The 20,513-nt window shown below is 43.9% G+C and overlaps 1 protein-coding gene and 1 long non-coding RNA gene across 3 annotated transcripts in view; both read left to right on the forward strand.

Moving 5' to 3' along the window:
• SCAI (suppressor of cancer cell invasion) overlaps positions 1–20,513 on the forward strand; it is a 92,362-nt gene that overhangs the window by 38,903 nt on the left and 32,946 nt on the right. For both annotated transcript variants that reach the window (XM_044992704.1, XR_006574194.1), the window contains exons 3-5: positions 3,324–3,455; positions 19,261–19,356; positions 20,026–20,112. In XM_044992704.1, coding sequence (XP_044848639.1) covers positions 3,324–3,455; positions 19,261–19,356; positions 20,026–20,112 — 315 coding nt within the window. The remainder of the gene's footprint in view (positions 1–3,323; positions 3,456–19,260; positions 19,357–20,025; positions 20,113–20,513) is intronic.
• Positions 4,626–7,550, forward strand: LOC123352503. Its single transcript, XR_006574195.1, has 3 exons — positions 4,626–4,796; positions 5,638–5,729; positions 7,458–7,550. It is a non-coding gene; the product is annotated as an uncharacterized LOC123352503 (long non-coding RNA).

Genomic DNA, 20,513 nt, shown 5'->3' on the forward strand with positions numbered 1-20,513 from the left:
GAGAGCATTTAGGACAGTCTGCAGAATTTTATAAGGGGGGGGGGGTGGCAGCATGCAGAGCATCCAAGATTTGGCAGCTCTGGAGTAGGCCTGTGGAGTTTCATATGTAAATTTTACAGAGCTGAGAAGACTGTTGTCCTGAGGCTTCACTGCTGCTATCTAAATGTGACCTTTAATGACTAAAGAGTGACTCTAGATGTCAGTTGAGTATACATTGCACATGAATTGTACAAAACAGCACAAAATATCAGTATTGAGGGATTAGGCTTTCTAAGACCTTTTAATGATGTAAAAGACCCCCTATCCCATTAATTTAAAGCTAAGCTGTTTTCCTGTGTCGTCTTTGTCCTGAAAAGCAATGCCCTGAAACCACCCAAACTTTATAATCATCCCTCCTCCTAGACTAAGCTTAGGCTGTTGGTTGGGCTCGAGAGCATCTGTGTCAGGCTTGGCTGCAGCATACATAAGTTCTTGAAGCTGCAAGTAGGTAGTAAATTGAATGTCACAGTGCAGTGGCCCAGTGGTAATAACTCTTCAGGTCCCTGCACAGCACCAGAATGTGCTCCTCTTCCTTCTTGCACTTCTACATCAACAAAATCTGTCATCAAGGCAGATTGTGCTGGCTTCATAGCTTCTTCTTTCTGTGACTGTAAAATGTAAAAGTCTTCCTCCACTGAGCACAAAAATATATGGTTTTAAATATCATTAAAACATGAGTTCCTGCTATCTAATCCCTCTCCTCCTAGCATGTGTGCGCACATGTATATAATCTCTCCTAGGATGTGATATGGCATCAGTAGACTAGACAGAGCAAATGGGCAGTGAAATAGATTCCACAAGGGGAGAAGATCAGACATCATTGCAAAGATTTGGGAGCAGGATAGAGTGTAGCTGTCCCAAATGTATCTTCATGACTTACGAGTCTTTCCTGGACTGACTCTCTGATAAATTCTCTCCCCTCAGCCCTAACAAGCTGTTATGATTCAGAGATGATTATATTATCTCGTACAGGAAGGATTTTTGTCTCTTGGGGCCTTTCTGTGCTGACAGTTTTGTAGTTTATCATTTTTCAAACTCCTGTCTTAGAGAGTGAAAGTGAAAAACACACTGTTGCTCAGAGGGGGTCTAATTGCAAATGTTAAATACAGGGATAGCTGTTGTGCTTGCCTAATCGAGGGCTCCTGATGTTGCACCCATGGAGCTGAACCAGTGTTAGTAGCCATTTGGATATCTTGTAGTATCCTTAAAGACATTAAAAATTTAAGAATTTTGAGGCAGCAAAAAATAAACTGTATACATCACTGAGTTAAACATACTGTACTGACTGTATTACTATGATTTATATGTAATTCAAACCTTACATTTAAAAAACATTATCTGAAGCTGTTGTAGAGTATCCTGTCTGCCACAGTGGAGCACTGCAGAATCCAGGGGCCTTGCCACAGGATTTAGGTCAAGCTTGCTGCGGAGCACAGAGGATCTGGGGTATAGTCCCTCTTCCTGAAATACTTGACTTACCTCTCAGCTGCTTTGCACATCTGTTTCTAGCTCTCTTCTCACCATGTGTTTTTTGTTGGGTGAATTTCATATGGCGGTGCTTGGAATAGTTATTGTCTCATGTTTCATTGTGCGTAAAATGTTAAATATTTGATGCTGGAAGCTTCAAATGCAAACTGGTTCTTCATTGCACCCAGGTCCTGCTTTCTTAGTTCATACTGGTAACCATTGATATGTGATTGATATGTTTTGAGCTCTTGCATATTGTCTGGCATATCACAGGAGTAATTAATTGAAAATCAGTTGGACAGATGTTTCTTAACTTTCCCCTCTGAATCTCTTCAGCAATTGGTCTGTGCAAAGCAAACCACATTCTAGTGATAAAGCCATGTGTGTCATTATGTCAGCATGTGAGAGAGGAAAGTGAATACATGCCCCTTGCCAAACACAGGCAGACACAAAGTTCCTTGTTTGGTGGGACATGTTCACGTACGTACCCTTACAAGGTGAAGGAGGGAGTTGCCACTTTGGTTATACTTTCCTGTGACACCATTTCATGCACTGCCAAGTACTAAGCAAAGTCTGGTTGAGTTGAGGGTTTGGCATGATGTTTGATGGGAAAATAGTTGCAGTTACTTTCCAGTGTCTGCATGTAATCTTCCCTTTTGCCATGCTCTCCTTGCAGGGCGGGCCCTGCTACCTCTTGGCCTGAATTTAGCATTGCAGATGGCTGTTCATATACAGTCACTGCACAATGCTCCTGTGCAAATGGAATTTATTTCAAATCCCCTCCCTCCCCCCAAAATAAACCCCCATTAGTTTGCAAGATTCCATAGAGATGCCAAAAATACTTGGTCCTCTCTGTTTTCCTAATAATGGCATGATGTGTTTACCTTACACAACACAAGTTTCTAAAGAGCAAAGATGGGCCCCAGAGTGACTAGCTATTTAAAATGCAGCACATCTTATTGCAGGTGTTAGAACCTGTAGCTCCCTGTTCACTGTTGGATGATCATAACAAGCTTGCTGTGGATTAATTTCAGACAAGTTTCCCAAAAAGATCATTGTGTCCTTATAACTTTGACACCTTTACTCAGTTTTAGGTCTAGCCACACTACAGATCCTTGCTATGTTATAATTGTGTGTATGAACACAGTTATTGCACAATGTAAAGTAGTGCACAGATGAATAATAAAAAAATCAATGTTTGTGTAGGTATCCTTGTGGGGTTGCAGCCCTTAGGGCTGACAGAGGGTGAAGAAATGCAGGGCAACAGTCATCATTTTGGGCAGGTCTTCCTGGAAACACAGCTGATGTCCTCTGTGCTGTCCTACGGTGATGAACAGGAAACTACAGGTTCCAACAACTGTGAAAGGAAAGGAAATATGTGGCAACACATGTAATAAACAGATTTAGGGCCTGGGCCTCTTCTCTCTCTAAACATTGCTGTGGGGCAACCACATCACTTCGCTAATAGACAAACCTAGAGGGAGTTGTCGTCAAAATCAGGTTTTGTTTACACATCCTTTTATTTGTGCTTTGTCGTTAATAGTCCTGTCAACAAGTTATTTTTATTTCATGGTTATTGTGCCATTTTCATTTGCTCTGTTAACTAGTGAGCCATGCTGTAAATATCCCCATGCTTTGTTAGGGTTTTCTGATCCTAAGCTAATATTCCTGTTGTAACTTTTAGTGAGCCTCAAAGAAAGTAACCTGTGGGAGATTTGCATGTTTGATCTGTTTCGTTATCCTTGTGAAATCATCATGCTTAAACCTGTCTGCAGAGTTCCTAGTTGCATTCAGTCTTTGTCTTTCCTTTCTTCTAGGACTGAATTTGCCCTAAAAGAAATCATGTCATCTGGAGGAGCTGAAGATGATATCCCTCAGGGAGAGAGGAAAACAGTCACCGACTTTTGTTACCTACTGGATAAATCTAAACAGCTCTTCAATGGCTTAAGGTTAGTGGATTTATAGTGCTACACAAGTGAACAGAAAATTACCCTCTCTGTCTCCTTAGGGACAACATTGTAACCCAGATGCTGGTGCATGAACAGTGCTGGAGTTTGTACAATATACAGTGTGTACAGCAAACTAGGAGTAAATGGTAATTTCTTGTTTTAAAACAAAATAATTAAAATGTATATGTTGGGGTAGGGAAAGAATCGTGCATACACACATGTATTATGGTTCTGCATACATTTTTGTTCCGAGATGCAGGAACTGAGACCAGTTCCTATATAAGGCCACTTTATCACTTTTATTGTTGTAAGAATTCTTTTCCAGATTCCTACAACAGTGTGCACTCTGGAGTGCTGCACAGCCACTTCCTGGGCTTCTGAGAAGGATTTACAGCTGTGGAAGGCCGCTGCATGTAGTTGGATCCATTCTTTTATATCTCCGTTTACACTGGGCATCTGGTTGTTGCAGACTAAAGGCTGTAGTTTTTTTTCCTTGTATTATGGTAGGGCTTAGGACCTGCAACAAAGAATAAGGGCCCAACTGCACGAGGCACTGTGTAGACAAGTTGCAAAGAAGACAGTCCCTGTATTCACTTATGAGCTGATGCAATTTGTACACAATTGTGAGCTGCTGCTAGTGTATCATATCATAACTATACAGAGCAAATTACTGTGGTTGCATTGATGTGATGTTAATGTTACTGATGTAGGACTATAGGACTAAAGTGGGAATGTATTAACTCTCCCCTCCAATAGCCTATTGTTAAATAAGACAGCCTACACATTTATAGGTAAGACCGCCTATAAACTTGCATCTGCAAATTCCTTTGCAGAAATCTGTGTGGCTATTTGGGTTTCTTGTGTGTTGCCAGGATGGAAATGACTGACAGTTTGTGGGATTCAGTTCTTTCCTGCTATATAACAAGTGTCTTTGTGAGTGGGCTTCCTGAATTGACAGTTATAAAAGTGAACTGAGAAATACAGATGCTTGTGGGCTCCTCTCTCCATTCTGGTTCTTTACATGCAGGGACATTATTTTTTTTATAAAAGCAATGATTGGGCGGGGGCGCGAGGGTTGAGTAACTGTATTCCTTACCTTTGAAATCATTGTGATTTTCCCCCCCTTCCCCTCCATTTGCTTAGATTGTAAGCTCCTTGAGGAAAGGGCTCTCATCTCCTCTCTGTTCTATACATTGCCAAATGCATTGTTGGAGCTCAACAAATGAAGACTAACTTGGCTAGTACAGAAATGCACACTGCCTAAGAAGCTATTAAGTTGCAGATCCAATTTGCACGTGCAGCACTTAGGGTTTTCTGTAGTGCCCATCTATTAAAGAATGGGTAAGTATGTCTTAAAACTTGCTGGTGTGGAAATTCCACATGCCTGATTGTTGACTGACCCCAGGGTTCAGAACACTTTTTTAAAGGTGCAGGCAAATTCTAGGAGTCTAGCCTGACTAAACAGACTCATAACAATTGTGCACTTTCACAATATTTCTCTAAATAGATTTTTTTTTCCATTAAATGTTGCAGATGTTAGCCACCCAGCGAGTCATAGAGTTTAAGGTCAGAAGAGACTACGAGATCTAGTCTGGCCTCTTCTGCATCATAGGTCACTAACACCCTTCAACAACTGAAATTAGACCGAAGTATTACAGCTCACAGGAGCCTAACTATTGTGTACCACAGGTAGAGAACAGAAGAGACCGAGGAGCACCATGCCTGTGGCCCTTGCAGTGGGTTATATCCAAATAGTCTGAGCAAGTGATCCACACCCATATGCATGCAGAGAGAGGTTAAAACACCCCAAGGTCACTGCCAATTTGACCTGCAGGGGAAATTCTTTCCTGATCCAACATGGCAATCAGAGAGGTAGTGTGGCCTAATGGCTTGAACATAGAAGCAGAATCTTATCCTAGCTCTGCCATGGGATCCTAGTATGACCTTGGACAAGTCACATCACCTCTCTGTGCCTCAGAGTTCTCCCGCTATAAAAGGAGAGCAATAATATTTCTTTGCCTACCTCCCAGGGGAGTTGTGGTGGTGTATTAGGTAGTGGTTTTTGTAAAGTGCTCTTAAGAAGTGAAGCACTGAATGAGTGCTAAGTGTTATAGCTGCAGTATAAAGCTTAAACGGAATCCATGAAAAGCTAGTTACTCATCAGTTTTGTTCTTTCTTTCAGTCAGCTCAGGTAGAAGATGTGTACTGGAGAGTCCGTTTGTGTGCTAGCAATGTATCTTATTGAATCTGTTCAGTTTGCTCCCGATTGCCAAGGTGACTTTCCAAAGTCTGGCTTTATATATAGTCTTCTCTCTGCATGTTGTTGGCTGCATCAGTGGCACTAACTGTCTTTCTTACTAAAGCCTTAACTGAAAAGACTTCTAGCTATGCTGTTGAGTAAAAGAGCCTTTCCGGGTTAATGGCTCTGAATTCTGACTTGCCTTTTCATGTCTATTTGCAGTGTTTATTCAGTATAGTATGTGTTTTTTAAAAACAAACCTTCAGCTATTTTCCTTACAAGCGCAAACTACCCCTGCTTCTGCCCCCACTCCCACCCCTCTCCAACAGTGAACCTTGGGCAGTTAGGCAACTGTCTTTTACAAGATCACCTGCATACTGCCCTGGCACCATTCTAATTTAATAATGTAGCTGACAACCCTGTGGTAATGAGGTGGCATATGCACTATACTGAAAACACTCTAACATCTTGCAAAGCAGCTCCATTCACCTTGCTCCCAAGAAACTCTGGTATGCACCAGTTCTGAAACATTAGCTAAAAACACTCTGAAGTTGAGCAGGTTGTCTTGCTAATGTGAGATTTGCACATCCTGTACTTCTCAGAAAGAGCTTAGGGCTTGTCTACCTGGAAAGTTAGCATGGAATTAAGTAGGGTGTGAATTTAAATCCCATTACATTGCATACATTGCAAAAAAAGCACCTATTGTGGAATGGGTGTCTACATGGGGAATTAGTGCACAATAGTTATTCTGCTTTTGTGAATAACATCCTACCATATTCCACATTTCCTTTCCGATGTAAGAAGCCCTTATGTAGCAATCATCCAAATATCAGGAGCATAGATTAATATCACAGGGATGTGAGAGCCACACAGAGGAGCCTTCTTCTAAGATGGGTCAGCATCTCTTCTACCGATCTGGCCAGCTGAAGTGCCATTTTGACATATCTGATTAGAGCTGCTGACTGCTGTGCGACTTCTGCCAGGTGGTATCTATAACCCCCTGTTGGATCAGTCTGCTGGCTAGTTCCATCTTCTCGAGTGGCTACTGTTTGCCTGGCACATCAGCAATAAAACACTGTTAGCTCCAATTTACAAGCCAGAAACAAATTTGTTAATGCTTTGTCCTTCTGAGTCAGCATATATAAGTATTGAAGAGTGCTTAACAAATATCAGTGAATTAATCATCACAACACCTATGGGAGCTAAGTATTGTCCTTGTTGGAGGGGGAAAGTGGCACAGGGAAGGTTAAGGGACTTGCTGAAGGCCACTCATTGTGCCTGGGACAGAACCAGAAATAAAACCTAGAGTCCTTGACATCTTGTTCTGTGCAGTTACCACTAACCCAGCACTTCTCGGTCAGTGGGATGCAATGTGGGAAGTGGGTGCCGAGGAAGTAAAGTTACATGAGCAATGAAATCCTATAGGCCAGGCACTCCCTCTCCCATCTTGCTGCCGTCTCTGCTACCAGCACCTTGGCTCTGTGCTTTCACTGATTCCCAATCATATAACAATCTCTCTTTGCTCTCTTATTCCCTCACACCACCCATTGCTCTGCACTAGGGCTCAGAAATGAATTTGCAAGGAATTGTAGAGCCAATTCTGCAACCACTGAAAGTATTATTCTCCTGCACCTGAACAGGAAACAAGCACCCCTTCCACTCCAGCAGACTGATACCCAAAGCAACAGCTCCCAATACTCCATCAACATCTGCCATAACTCTCAAGCTTCAGCACCCAAAAACTACCTGTTGCTTCTTTCTAGGGCCAAGATCCCACAATCAGACTCCAAAGGATTTTTGGATACGGTGGCTTGCAAGATGACCTGAGCCTTTTTTAGGTTGTGGACCCCGACAGGGTGAGAAGTACTACATGAGACTGTACTGCCTCTCTCCTTCTAAAGCAAGTCTTTCTTTGCTTTTTAAAACATTTTTTTGGGCTACTCTATTAGTGTTGATCCCTTAAACGATTTTGATTAGTATATAAAGCAATCTTCTAATTCTGTGTGCATAAAAGTGAGCTGGGTGAAGCTTTAAAGGTCAAGGCTGCAGAGGTTTTTTTTTTGTTAAAGGCAATAATTGTAGACTGTGATTTAGGTAACATGAATTCAGGAATAATGTCTGTCTCTGGTAGTTGACAATATGCCTTTTGAGCTTGACGTATTTCCAGAGTGAAAGCACGTTGCTAATTGACATCAATATCTGCTGGTTTAAGTGAAAGTTAGGCTGATTGCCTAGGCTGAAGTATGAAGAATTTGTGGCTTCTGCTTCTCTAGTGTGCACTAAAGCAACTGATGTATAGGAGATCTGGGATGTATTTGAAGGTCCGGTTTTTTTATTGATTGCATTTACGTAGACGTTGAAGTCAAGCATCTTCGTCTAAATGTCTTAACCGTTCAGTAGCTGAGGGAAGGGCATTGTGCAAGTCCATGAATGAATCAGGCAGCCATTGCCAACAGGTGCAGCCTGCAAGTTTATGATCAAAATCTTCTAACCGGCCACAGTGGTAAAGAGAGAGTCAGAAAGTTCCCACTAGTAGTCATTTGCAGCACATCTGTTAATTCTACATTGAAAACTATTGAGTTTTGCCTACAGATGGTGTGGGAGGTCAAAAGGGGGGATTGGGCTTCAAATGTCTCACAAGATAAACAATGGCTATGTTTGAAACCTTGCCATGTAGTACATCTGGAGGTGACTTTGAGGTTCTTCAAATGAATTGTCCAAAGGGGGAGCCATGAGCTAAGATAGTAGATTGGTGGATTAGACACACTTTTTTTAAACAGGTAGATGTGGCATGTCTTGCACCTTAAGGAGCAAGATTCTGCAAGGCGACTTGTCACCTCATGTCAGAAGGGGCAAGGTTGGACAGGACCAGCAGCGAGGCTGGGTTGGTCGATCTCATGGTACTAGTGATTATCTGCATCGTTTCATTTAGCTGATTGTCGACTATCCTTTGTGAGATGAGATGACCCACACAGGGAGCAATACTCTGCTACAGAGTATCTGTCTGGCTGTGTGGGACCAGGATTTCAGTCACTTAGAAGAAATCCTGAATGTGGCAATGAGAGAGATGGCCCACTGTTGTCGAAGATGGAAACTTTTAAACCAAGTACCAAAAAGACAGATTCCAGCTGTTTCCATGTAAGCCACGAAAAGCCAACATTCAGCTTGACATTTTACTGAATGGCAGAGCTTGACCATGACCTAAAGCGGTGTATTTAGGTGTTACACTGAACCACACCTGGACATTCAAGAACACCTTACCAAGGCCTTACTGAAAATAAAGACCAGAAACAACCTGATCAGTATACTACCTGGTTCAATCTGGGGAGCCAATATGCAGACTCTAAGAAGGTCCAGTGAAACATTTGGTATAAGTCTTACTGAGGCAGTTTTGAGTGCCTACAGGAAGAGATGTTACATGAGCAGCATTGTTCAGGATGACTTGAGCAAATTTATGTTGTTCTGCTGAGATCAGGCAGATTGCAAAGATGGGGGTCCCTTTCAGCAGTTGTTAGAACAAATTAACAAAGCAGCATTTGTGCCCCCTAAATCAGATTTAATGGGGTTATGCCTTGAATCTTTCTGGGCCTTCCCCCAACACAGTAACAATACACTTAAGATCCCCAAACATGAAGCTAGCCAGGTGGAGTAAAGGGCTGGATGGTGGATTGGAACTGCACTTCTATGCAAATTATCTGGGTTCAGAAGCTAACCCCACTTAGTTGTTGTTTGTTTCTTGGGCCAACGAAACTGAGAATCAGTGCTCTCAGCCCAACCCTGGGGGAAAGCTCCTTGTGCCACTTAACAGGGACCCCTTTAGCCGAATAAATAGCTTCAGAGTGAATCTCAGCCAGTCCTTGCCTAGGATGGTGGCTGACAGTGGACTTCAGGTTCTTCACTTTATACCTTCACCCTAAATGGCTGTCTGCAGTAGCAGAGAATTGCACAACCCAGAGAGGCAATCTTGAATCCTAAGGTGGTGGTTAGTAGTTAAAACACTGGTGAAACAGGAGTCATGAATCCCAAGTTCTGTTCTCTGCTCTGTTAATGACTCCCATGTGACCTTGGGACAAGCCGCTCTTTTGTGTGCCTCAGATAACACACAGGCCACGTTTGAGATTACTTTGTTTTTAAGGGGTGCAGAGTTATTTCCTGCTGGCACAGATTCATTTTCATGCCCAGTACACAACTAAAGGTCATTGCTCAAGCTAACCTTATCTGTAGAACAAGCCCTGACAAGGGTCAAATCTAGAATTATCCAAAGCAACTAGTAAAAGTTGGAAGCCTTGCTATCTTGTCAAAGGCAGTGAAAGGTGCTTCAGGAATGTTGGTGCCTGTGGGATAGTGGTTCAAGCTCTCTCACTGTGACATGGGCATGCTTGTTCCAGAATGTAGGGAATTCCCTCTGGGCTGATGTTTGTGTGTTAGAAGCTTTGTTATTTCTTAACTCCTTTGTAGAATTTCTTGAGCAACACTTATCATAGCCACTATTTTCCTGGCAATTCAGTGTCTTATTGGTCTGAGTAATACTATGTGTTGGGGGCTGTATGGACTGCTGATACGCAAACACAGATGGTTAGAAAAGATGTTCTCGTCCCTTTTCTCATAAACTATTGATAATCCTACAATTTGCGTGTGAATTGGATTTCCAAACGCCAAACAAACAGCCTGTGCTGCAGAATATGAATGATAAAGCAAATGGACATGCAAAAGTCCTCACTGACCTTATGCAGCATCCCAAGGAAGCAGACTCTGGTACTGAGAGATCCTGAGTCCCAGGTTTCTCACTTGGCTTCTGGCATCATATGTCCCATCCTGTCATGCTTAGGTCATAGCATGCTTATGGCTGTAGCCCTTGGACCCTGTAGGGAATAAATCAGAACTTCTTGTGTCTTGGCACTTGAGGAATGTTCAGGCTTAGAACCTGACAAACACTGGGATCTGCTACAGTACCATTAAGTGTCTTCTCTGAAAAAGCCTTTGATGCAGCTACATGCGGTGTTAAATTTCCAGCTGATTGATAGAGGATCAGGATTTTGATACTGTAACTGGTATGCAGGGGGAAAGAATCCTTTCTCACCTAGCTAGATAACAGGAAGTAGAAAAATACCAATGGGTTTGAGCAATCCATGTAAGAGGATGGACTTCAGTCACCAGGCTCAGACTGTTTCTCAAGGTGATCATTGATTGTATTTGAATATGCCACTGCATGGGTTCATCTGAAGTAAAATACACAACGAATGCAGTCTTCCCTTGGACAGAAATCAATCACTATTTCACCCACAGTGCTCCTCTCAGCTGCAGTTCCTGTGGGCATAGGGTTTGTGGTGAAGCATTGCTATAACATATCTCTGTGTGGTACCTCCTGTTGCCGGCCCAGAGGGCCCGAGGGGGACAACAGTGGGGTTTGTTGCCCGGTGTGCGTTGCAGTAATTAACACACCAGGGTGGAGAAGCAAACCAAGTTTATTTGAGCCCAAATAAGGTGCAAGGGAAAAATAGCAATCTCAAATCCTGCACACCCGCACGCAGGCGGGGTCCCAGTATTTATACCCCTTTTGTTTCTTTTTATCTGTACTTTTCCACTGTGTAGGGGTTACTTTCTCATGCATATAACTTTGATTACAGCATCTGCTTTTCGCCTATCTTATCTAGTATTGGCTGCATCTAGTGCCAACCGGCCTTGCAGCTGCTAGTAGTCAGCACATAGTACCGGAGGTTACAAAAGTTTTAGTAAGGCTAACAAAAGCGCTTCACATAGAGGTACTTTGGTTCACATAGGCCCAGAGCCATCCTTCCGAGTTACCTAGATTTATGCCTAGTGACACCAACACTCCTGAGCAAGTTACCTGTCCCCTTCTGGCTTTCCTGGAAAAGGCTTAGTGTCCTCCTAATTCCTGATCTCAGCACTGGCTTCTCCCTGTAGGATAATGCATGCATTGGTACATGCCTGACCTGCTGTTTTGATTAAGGTGATGGCTTCTGCTGCTTTGTGGACAGGGGCTTCACCCACACAATGTTTCATGCTGGGGGTTTCCTTCCTGAAAATTCTTCTGGGTGCTCGAGCTGCAGAAAGCCAAGCCTATGGCTGTGTGTTGGCAGCTGTTTCACTCTTTCTGCTGTCAGAATGGTAAGGACCCAGCCTGCCACGTCTTTCTTTCTGTAGCATTTCCTTCCTCTCTTCCTGATTTCAGTTGCCAAATACAGCATTTGAGGAAAAACCTGTTATAAAGGTTGCTGCTCCCAAGTATATTTTATGCTCTTACCAGTGGGTAAGGGAGATGCTTCCTTTTTGTGACTGTAGCTGCTAGAATTACTTGTATTTCGGTAGAGCGGGGGGCGGGAGGAGGTTATGTCTGTAGCACTTACCTCCCTTAATAAACACCCTTAGCAATACATTTTAAAACCTGAATTAATTGCAGATGTCCCGGATGCTAGGAAGTGCCTAGCTGTGGGATAGCCAGCCTCTGCATTGCTTCTAGTAGTATCACTTGTTAAATGTTGAGTTCAGTGCTATGGAAAGAGAGATGCTGTCCTGGAGGAGCTTGCAGTCTAGCGATGATGTTTTGCTCACTGTGTGGCCTGAAAGAACATGCTTTACTGGAAGAGATGGTAATATTTTCCTGTTTCTCCCAGAATTCCAGTAATATGTGCACTGCTTTTCAGGGACTCAGGTCAAACCTCCTTTGGTTTTGTTCTATGCTAGCTGGTGTGGCTCTTATGATATTTCCTCATATTTGCTGTGTAAACATATTAGGAAGGCAGAGCCCCTCTCCCAAAGCTCACGCTAATGATGGACATGAGACAATACACCAGAGCTACAACAATGTGCGTGTTTGGGGTGGGGAAGGGAATCCAGTGAGGTAGGTGGGCAAGGGTGAGAGAACTAGACGTCTCTAAATTGTGTGCAGAGTGGCTAAGTGTGTACAACTCCCACCCCATGCTGCACGCTGTCTCCACTCCTCTCGGCAACCCCAAAGACATCACCTTGCAAACACTCCACCCCTCGCCTTCATACAGGTCTGTCGCCTCCAAGTTGCTCCTGATGTGGGCCCATCGAAGGCTGTGCTCCCCATTTTCCCCTTCCAGCTCATCCTCCTCAAGTCAGCTGGCAGTGTGTCTCAGGAAGAGGGCCCTGTGCTTGTGTGGCGCAGGAGGGTGTGGGTTATAGTACTTCTGCTGTCTGAACCCTCCTCCCCCACAAGATTATGGAATCAGGGCCTTGTCCGCCTCTAATCTGGGGTGCTGCACCCGCTCCACTGAAGCAGTGCTGTTGATGTTGCTGGTGCAGTTTCTAGCTCACAGTGGCTTGTTGGTGAGGAGGTTGTGCCCCTTAGGGAGTTACTGCACAGTTCTGGTATCTGGGTACAGGAGGCAAGGGGTGGTCCTGGCTGAGTGACTGTATGATTGTGAACAGACAAGTCCCTTGGGCTTCACCCCCCCAGTGTAACACATCATTCTGGAAAGCTTTTCTGTTACATTCAAGTGTAGCTTTTGCTCCTTGCATTGCTGCTGCAGGCCTGCTGAGAATCTCCCTGGATTTTGTGGGTCTTTTACTCAGTCTGAGCCATGTCCCTCTGTGACAGCTTCCACGTGGAGTTAGCCAAAAGGAATATTCCTTAACTCATTTTCAACCAGTGCAACTCTGGCTTCTGTCAGCAATGTGGTTGAAACCGCTGATGGAAAATGAATTATTGAACGCACAAGATGAAGTGCTATACCTCGTAAAGCAGATCATAGCAAGAACTGGGGAAAATTTCCACATGGGGCCTAAAAATTCACCACAATTTTATCCATCATCTGTCCCAGTGCAGTACACGGACCAACAGACTACACTACACCCATAGTGCGTGCCATGCCCCAGGAGCAGTTGTGGGATTTCACTCGTTCCTATTAGAGATGTCAAAAATCTGAATTTTTAAAAGCATTGGTTTACCATTAAAATTGGAGGGCTTAGTAGCAAACTCTAGATAATGACTGACTGTCTTTTCTCTGTCCTCTTACTCAATCCCTTCAGCATATTTTGCCCATCCTTCAGTGGTTGGGACACTCCTTTCTTTGTACCATCCATCCCATATGGCAAATCTGTTTGTCACTCCTGCGTCCTGCACCGTGCTTTGGATGGCGTGCATGTCTGGGTTAGGTGCATAGAGGGGTGAAGAGAAGAAGGAGACGGCTGTCGGGAAGGAGAGTAACAGGTTGTCGTTGATTCCCATTATGCTTTCCCTTTGAGGGCAGTTCCTGACAAAGGCAGCATGAATGATGTGCAGATCACAAGACAACAAATGGGTGGGAGGGTGGTGATGGCAAGAGCTGCTCTTCCCTGCAGAATAGTGTTTGGCTGTGCTGTGGTGGTGTACTGTCACAAATGAAATTTTATTATGCTGTCAGGATGTTATCAAAAGTGCTGGTGTCAGTTTCCATGGAGACCCTCCTTGTTCCCAGGGGAGCCCAGGAATGGCACGGTACCTGGCTATGCCAGCTGTGATTAGGCTCACCTGCTGCTTGAAATGTATATGTGCAGATACACAGGAATTTCTATAAGTAATAGTGGCCCAACATGTACATATTGCAAGGACAGAAGTTTTGTAATAGGCCATTAATCAGAGGGAATCCAAAGCACCGAAGTAACCAGGAAACTTTGGATTTTATAGGACATGTACACAATAGTGAGGGGTGACGCATAAATTCAGAGTGTTACAAGTAAAGAATGTAGTATGTGTGTGCCTGATTTCTTCCTTGTTTAAAGCTACATTTTCCACTCACTTTGTGGTGGATGTGAAATGGCCAAAATAATGTGAAGAGTACTTGGAGGAGGGGAGAAAGAGGGCTGCTTCTAGGATCTCCCCACTTTAGCCTCCTGCTTAAACTAACCTGTCATCCTGGCCTGATAAGGCAGAATGCTGCTGCTTGGTCAGCTGGAGCCGGGGGTGGTCACTGCAATAGGTGTGAGGAATATTCTCAGCCCTGGGGAGGATGGGGCCAGGGAATAAAGCAACATGAGGATTGTAGCAAGGGGCTTGCTTTGATGCTCCACAGCTGTTCCTTGACAACTGGGGAGTCTGTGGCTGGAGAGAATGCTTTACAGTTTGGAAGGATTATGATGGTTCAGAAAACAAGTGTTAAGATTCATTAAGATTTCCTGAAGCAAACTTGTCCTGTTTATTGCATGAGGTGTCCCGAAGCTCATGCTGCTTCTCGCAGTATTCCTCTTGCACAGTGGATCCTGTGATCATATGGAATCCCCCTCAGACCTGACTCTGTCCACTTGCTTCAGACCTTAGGAGCAGCTAGCTTTGAGTCTGGCAGGACCTGCTTTCTGGCCAGTTCCTGCCTATCTTCTCAGGCATCAGCAGCATCACGATAGCAACAGTTGTTGAAATGGCTTTCCAGGCTGGTAGGGAATCACGCCAATAACGGATTCATTTTGCATAAAATGAGTCAGCCAGTTTCCCTCATGCTGTGTGGGAAATAGAGTTGGCTGATAAGCACAGCAATATTAATTTCCTATCCCACTTGGGGTGCTGTTAAAGAGATTAGACAACAATGTTGCTCCTTTCTGCTGTGGAAATCCCATTCTGCTGCCTTATTCCTTTTTTTATTCCTCTAGAGAGCCTGGCATGATCAGCAAGAGGCTGCATTCCTGTAGCCATCCCTTCCCCTTGTGCCTCCAGGCACAGCTCTGCTCCCGGGAGGGGAGGGGAGGGGAACTTCTTGTAAAAATTAGTTATTGCCTATGTAGTGGCAAGGGAGAGGCGATGGGGTTTCCGTCTCATGTTGCAGCAGCCCATCTTGGGGCATTGCTGGACTCTATTAAAGAACTTTGGTCCTGGAAGGTTGCAATTGTCCTTCTTTTTGAAGTTGTTGTTGGGGGTGGGACTTCAGAATGCCTCTGTTTATAGAAGGTGTGATCTGCTATTCACTATGTAGAGTAGGTGAACCAACTTACTGATCTAGGATAGGGTTCTCTGAAAAAATTCTTGACCTGATTCAAGAGCAACTAAATGTAATGCCTCCTTGAGTAGCTTCTCATGTGGGCTGTATGCCTGCCTTGAAATTCCACCCTAGGTTTGTGTTGAATGTGTTGATTTCAAGGGGATAGGATATTTTTGTCTTCTTCATGGAGTTCATGCCAAGCTCCTTGTGATACCCTAACAAAGAGCCTTTTGTGAAGGTAGATATTAATGTTGGGAGCATGTCTGGGTAATTTAAAGATTAAAATCCTTATAATGTAGCCAAAAACAAATACATTAAAAAACATGGAAATTCACAGTAAAGGTAGGAAAACCACCTTAACTCTGCCTCCACAGTGTGTCCCATGGAATGTGAGTTCTGCCATTTTGTTTCTTGCATAGGTGTCTCCAGTAGTAAGCGTGATGCTGTGTCACCCCACTCACCTTTGTTCTGTTCATAGAAGTGCTGTAGTCTCACAATGTGGGCCAATGAGGGTTGGGTATGGGCATATGCCAGCTGACTCCAGTAACTCTCGGATAACTGGTTTGCATATGGAATCATAGGGCCTAAGACTGGGAGGTATTCAACTGCCTCAGTCACCTTGCAGGATTGGGCCCTTGATGAAGAATGGGGAGAGCCATTTGTCTAATCCAAGATTTGAATTGGGTTGTTCTTGATTTGCCCTTGCTGCTTATTTTTGGAGACATTGTCATGGCCTCCCAAAATACTTTTGTCACACTAAATCTCAGTGAAATGCAATTTGTGACCCCATCATTCTATCAGACATTCCATGTCCTTTTCTGTACACTAAGCATTGTGCTCCCAGCCAGTTAGTGTATGTCTGCAACTAGAAGGGTGAATCTCCTTTAGTGCTATGGGGAAGTGGGAAGGGAGGCTCTAGGTGAACTGGCTTTTATAGCCTGTTTACAGCAGAAGTTCCCAGGAGGAAATACAGGGCAATTTCTCAGTGCAACCTCTCAATGCAAGCTCTTAAATCCCTTTTGTGTATTAAAAAACGCAGTCTGACATCCACAGAAGCTGTGAATCAAATGGATATTCTCTCTGCCTTGGAATAGAACAGGCTTTAGGAAAATGGGCCTGCCTCTTGTAATTTAGGGAGAGGTCTATAAACAATTGTTTCGTACCAAAGTTGCCCTTGCACAGCACAAGCTCCAAGGAGATTTGGCTTATGGGACAATCACTGAGCACCGTTTAATTTAATTCCACGGACCATTAACTTCCCATTTCTGACTACAGTAATAATGGCTGCATAACATAGTGTCTAAGGCCTGGTCTACACTGGAGGGGGGTCGATCTAAGGTACGCAACTTCAGCTACATGAATAGCATAGCTAAAGTTGAAGTACCTTAGCTCAAATTACTTACCCGTCCTCACGGCGCGGGATCGACGTCCGCGGCTCCCCCGTTGACTCTGCTACCGCCACTCGCTCTGGTGGAGTTCCGGAGTCGACGGGAGCGCGTTTGGGGTTCGATATATCGCATCTAGATGAGATGCGATATATCGAACTCCGAGAAATTGATTGCTACCCGCCAATCCGGCGGGTAGTGAAGACGTGTACCCTAAGAGTAACCAAACAATGATGCGTGTACCAAAGTCTCCTCTTTTTTTGGGCAGAACTGAAGTCTCCGCAGTATGTTCCTGACTGGATAATATTTGGAATCTCATTTAGTATTTGGTGCATATAACTGCTTTTGTTGCTTTTCTAGTCGCCTGCTAGAAAGCATAGGAGCTGCAAGAACCCTGCCGTTTCCTTCGGGAGTTGTTTTCAGGGTTACAGTAAATATGTAGAGAGAGTCTTGTGTTTTATTGATGTCGAGACCTGACAACTTGTGGTAAAAAGACACATTCACGGAGCTTGGAAAACATGAATTCCTTTCCACTCTCTAAATCATGCATCTATACACATGCACATGTGTGTCTGCATCTGCACAGACCACCGCCATGTAAACACATTCTGTGAATTCACACGTGGCATTAGCTCCCTCCAGCTGTTGCTGTACTTGCATATTGTGGCAGCCATCCCCTAATTCCAGGCATAGCAGGATGAGGCAAGTACATACATAGTAATATGTTCTATGTATTATAAATGCACAGTCTATAGCAGGGGTAGGCAACCTATGGCACACGTGCCGAAGGCGGCACACAAGCTGATTTTCAGCGGCACTCACGCTACTCAGGTCCTGCCCACTGGTCCGGGGGGGCTCTGCATTTTAATTTAATTTTAAATGAAGCTTCTTAAACATTTTAAAAACCTTATTTACTTGACATAAAACAATAGTTTAGTTATATATTATAGACTTATAGAAAGAGACCTTCTAAAAATGTTAAAGTGTATTACTGGCACGCGAAACCTGAAATTAGAGTGAATAAATGAAGACTTGGCACAGCACTTCTGAAAGGTTGCCGACCCCTGGTCTATAGTGATATACTGGTAGCTAAAAGCCTTTGCTGTTGCACGGGTGTAATTCGTAAAGTTGAGTTTAAAAACAACAAAAAAAACAAAAATGACCAAGAACTTAAAATTGGGTGGTAACTGTGAATCTGGTGAAGAATGAATCTGGTGATATTCTGAGCAAAAAAAGCTCGCAACTGTACTTGTAGCTGTTTTCCATCACTTCATGGTGACCCAATAGACATTCTAGACTTCAGAGTGATTTGGGGGGTTATTGTGTATGCTGGTTGTTTGATTTGTGTGTGGGTTGTGTTGTGCTGGGAGAGTTGTGTGCATTTGTGCAGGTGAAAATGAGGAGTGTATATTGCAGTGCAGAGCAGTGTGTGTTTTTGGAGTGGTGGTGTATGGGTGGTTTTGAAGAACTGTGCCAGTTCTTTGCTATTAGTCTTTGCTCTGAGGCAAAAATACCTTCTTAGTCCCCAAAAGGCTCTGTCCCAAGGACTGGTGAATGCTAGCTGGCACCAGCCTATCCTCCCCTGCCTCTGATACTAGTGTTGCCTTGTAGATGATATGACATTGCATGGGGTGGGTGATGGTGATGCCAGGCAGTTCAAGGCACCAGATCTCTGCATTCTGTGCCATTCTGTCCCATTCTCAGTCCGTGATAAACTGACCCTTAGCAAATATTCAGGTTGTTGCCCATGTCTGTCTGGGGATTGTTAGTGTTAATGAAATGCCCAGTCTTGTCTATACAGGGGCCAAAGAATTCTGTCTGAGTGTAAGGGGTAACAACAGAAGAATGGGTATGGGAATACATGCCTCTTTCTCTGCAGAAACTGCTTCATGAGTTGATGACCTAGTTTAGTCTGGTGTCTCTAGCAAAGTGCCACCTGCCCTAACACTGCAGTGCCAGTAGGAAGTATTAACCCAAGTACCGGCCTGCAGCCTGAACCCAGGTCCTCTTCTGTCTGTATTGCAGCTGGTCTACCTGCAGAGACAGAACATGAATTTACAGGTGTGGACTGGTCATAGCATATCACAAGTCTGTGTTGGGCTTTTTTGTGTTTTTTTGGTTTTTTTAAGAATACAAATGTTAACTTTAAAAAAACAACCACCCAAACAAAAATCTGACTGAGTTTGCGTCTCACATCCTGGGCTGATGGATGTATTCTGCAATTATTCTGCATTTGTCTGTTGCAGAGATTTGCCTCAGTATGGGCAGAAGCAGTGGCAGTCCTATTTTGGGCGAACCTTTGATGTTTACACTAAACTCTGGAAATTTCAACAGCAGCATAGGTAAGAAAATGCTCCTGAGAACTATCTTCAAATAGTTCTGCAGTGTTCTTTTTGTATTATGGTAGTGCCCAGAGGCCTGGACTGGGGTCCCATTGTGCTCTCCTAGCACAAGGGGAGACAGTCTGTGCCCTGAAGAATTTAAATTAAATTAAACCAAAAAACATTGCATATAATCTTTTCTTTATGTAACTTTTTTTAAAAAAACAAAAACAACTTCCCAGCCTGCTTACATGCGCACTGCCTTAATCTGCTGAGGGTCTCTGCAGTGCACCTGTGTGCCCATGTGGAATGGATGCAATGTCTTGCTGCTGCACAAGCTCTGACCTTTCACACCTCACTGTACCCAGCTCTCTTGAGTATTCTCAGGAAGCTGCGACCCTCTTTCACGTTATTTGTGAAACGCAATGATCCTTCCAGCTATCACACATTTTTGGTGCTGTCAAATCCCTTGTTTTGCAATGTGCCACTTCTAATGTGTGCACAACTCTGCCAGAGCTGGCTTGTAAATGCCATGTTAGAGTATAAAAGTTTCTCTAAGGGCTGTCCACGTAAGTAAGGCAAGCAGGATTTGGCCTTAGAATGGTGTCTTGACTTGAATTTGGATGGGTTGCTGTTCTGGGAAATGCATGGGATATATTAATATTCTCCCTTTTCTCTTGCTTGAAATAGACAAGTACTGGACAATCGATATGGATTGAAGCGGTGGCAGATTGGGGAAATTGCCTCCAAGATTGGGCAGCTATACTACCATTATTAGTAAGTGAATCTATTGCTGTGCCTGCTGGAGACAAGTGGTGTTGCTCATGCCCCATGCAGCGCACATGGTGGTAGTTCCAGAACAATTTCATTCCTGAGCCAGCAGTGAAGGATGGGGTTGGGAGGAACCATGTGTACTCTCAAGTGACTGTGCCTTGGTCTACGCTACAGAGTTAGGTTGATGTAAGGCAGCTTATGTAGACCTAATTATGTCAGTGTACACACTACAGCCTTCCTCCGTCCAATGTAAGTGCCCTCTTACACCCACATAACTCTGTCTCCCTGAGAGATGTAGGGTGTATGTCAGTGTAGTTACACTGCATTACTGATATCGGCTGTTGGCTCTCATTCTTGTCAATTTTGCAGCTCCATACTGGAGCCATGAAATTGACAAGAAAGCC

This window comes from Mauremys mutica, chromosome 18 (assembly GCF_020497125.1).
Source record: "Mauremys mutica isolate MM-2020 ecotype Southern chromosome 18, ASM2049712v1, whole genome shotgun sequence".
Lineage (NCBI taxonomy): Eukaryota > Metazoa > Chordata > Testudines > Geoemydidae > Mauremys > Mauremys mutica.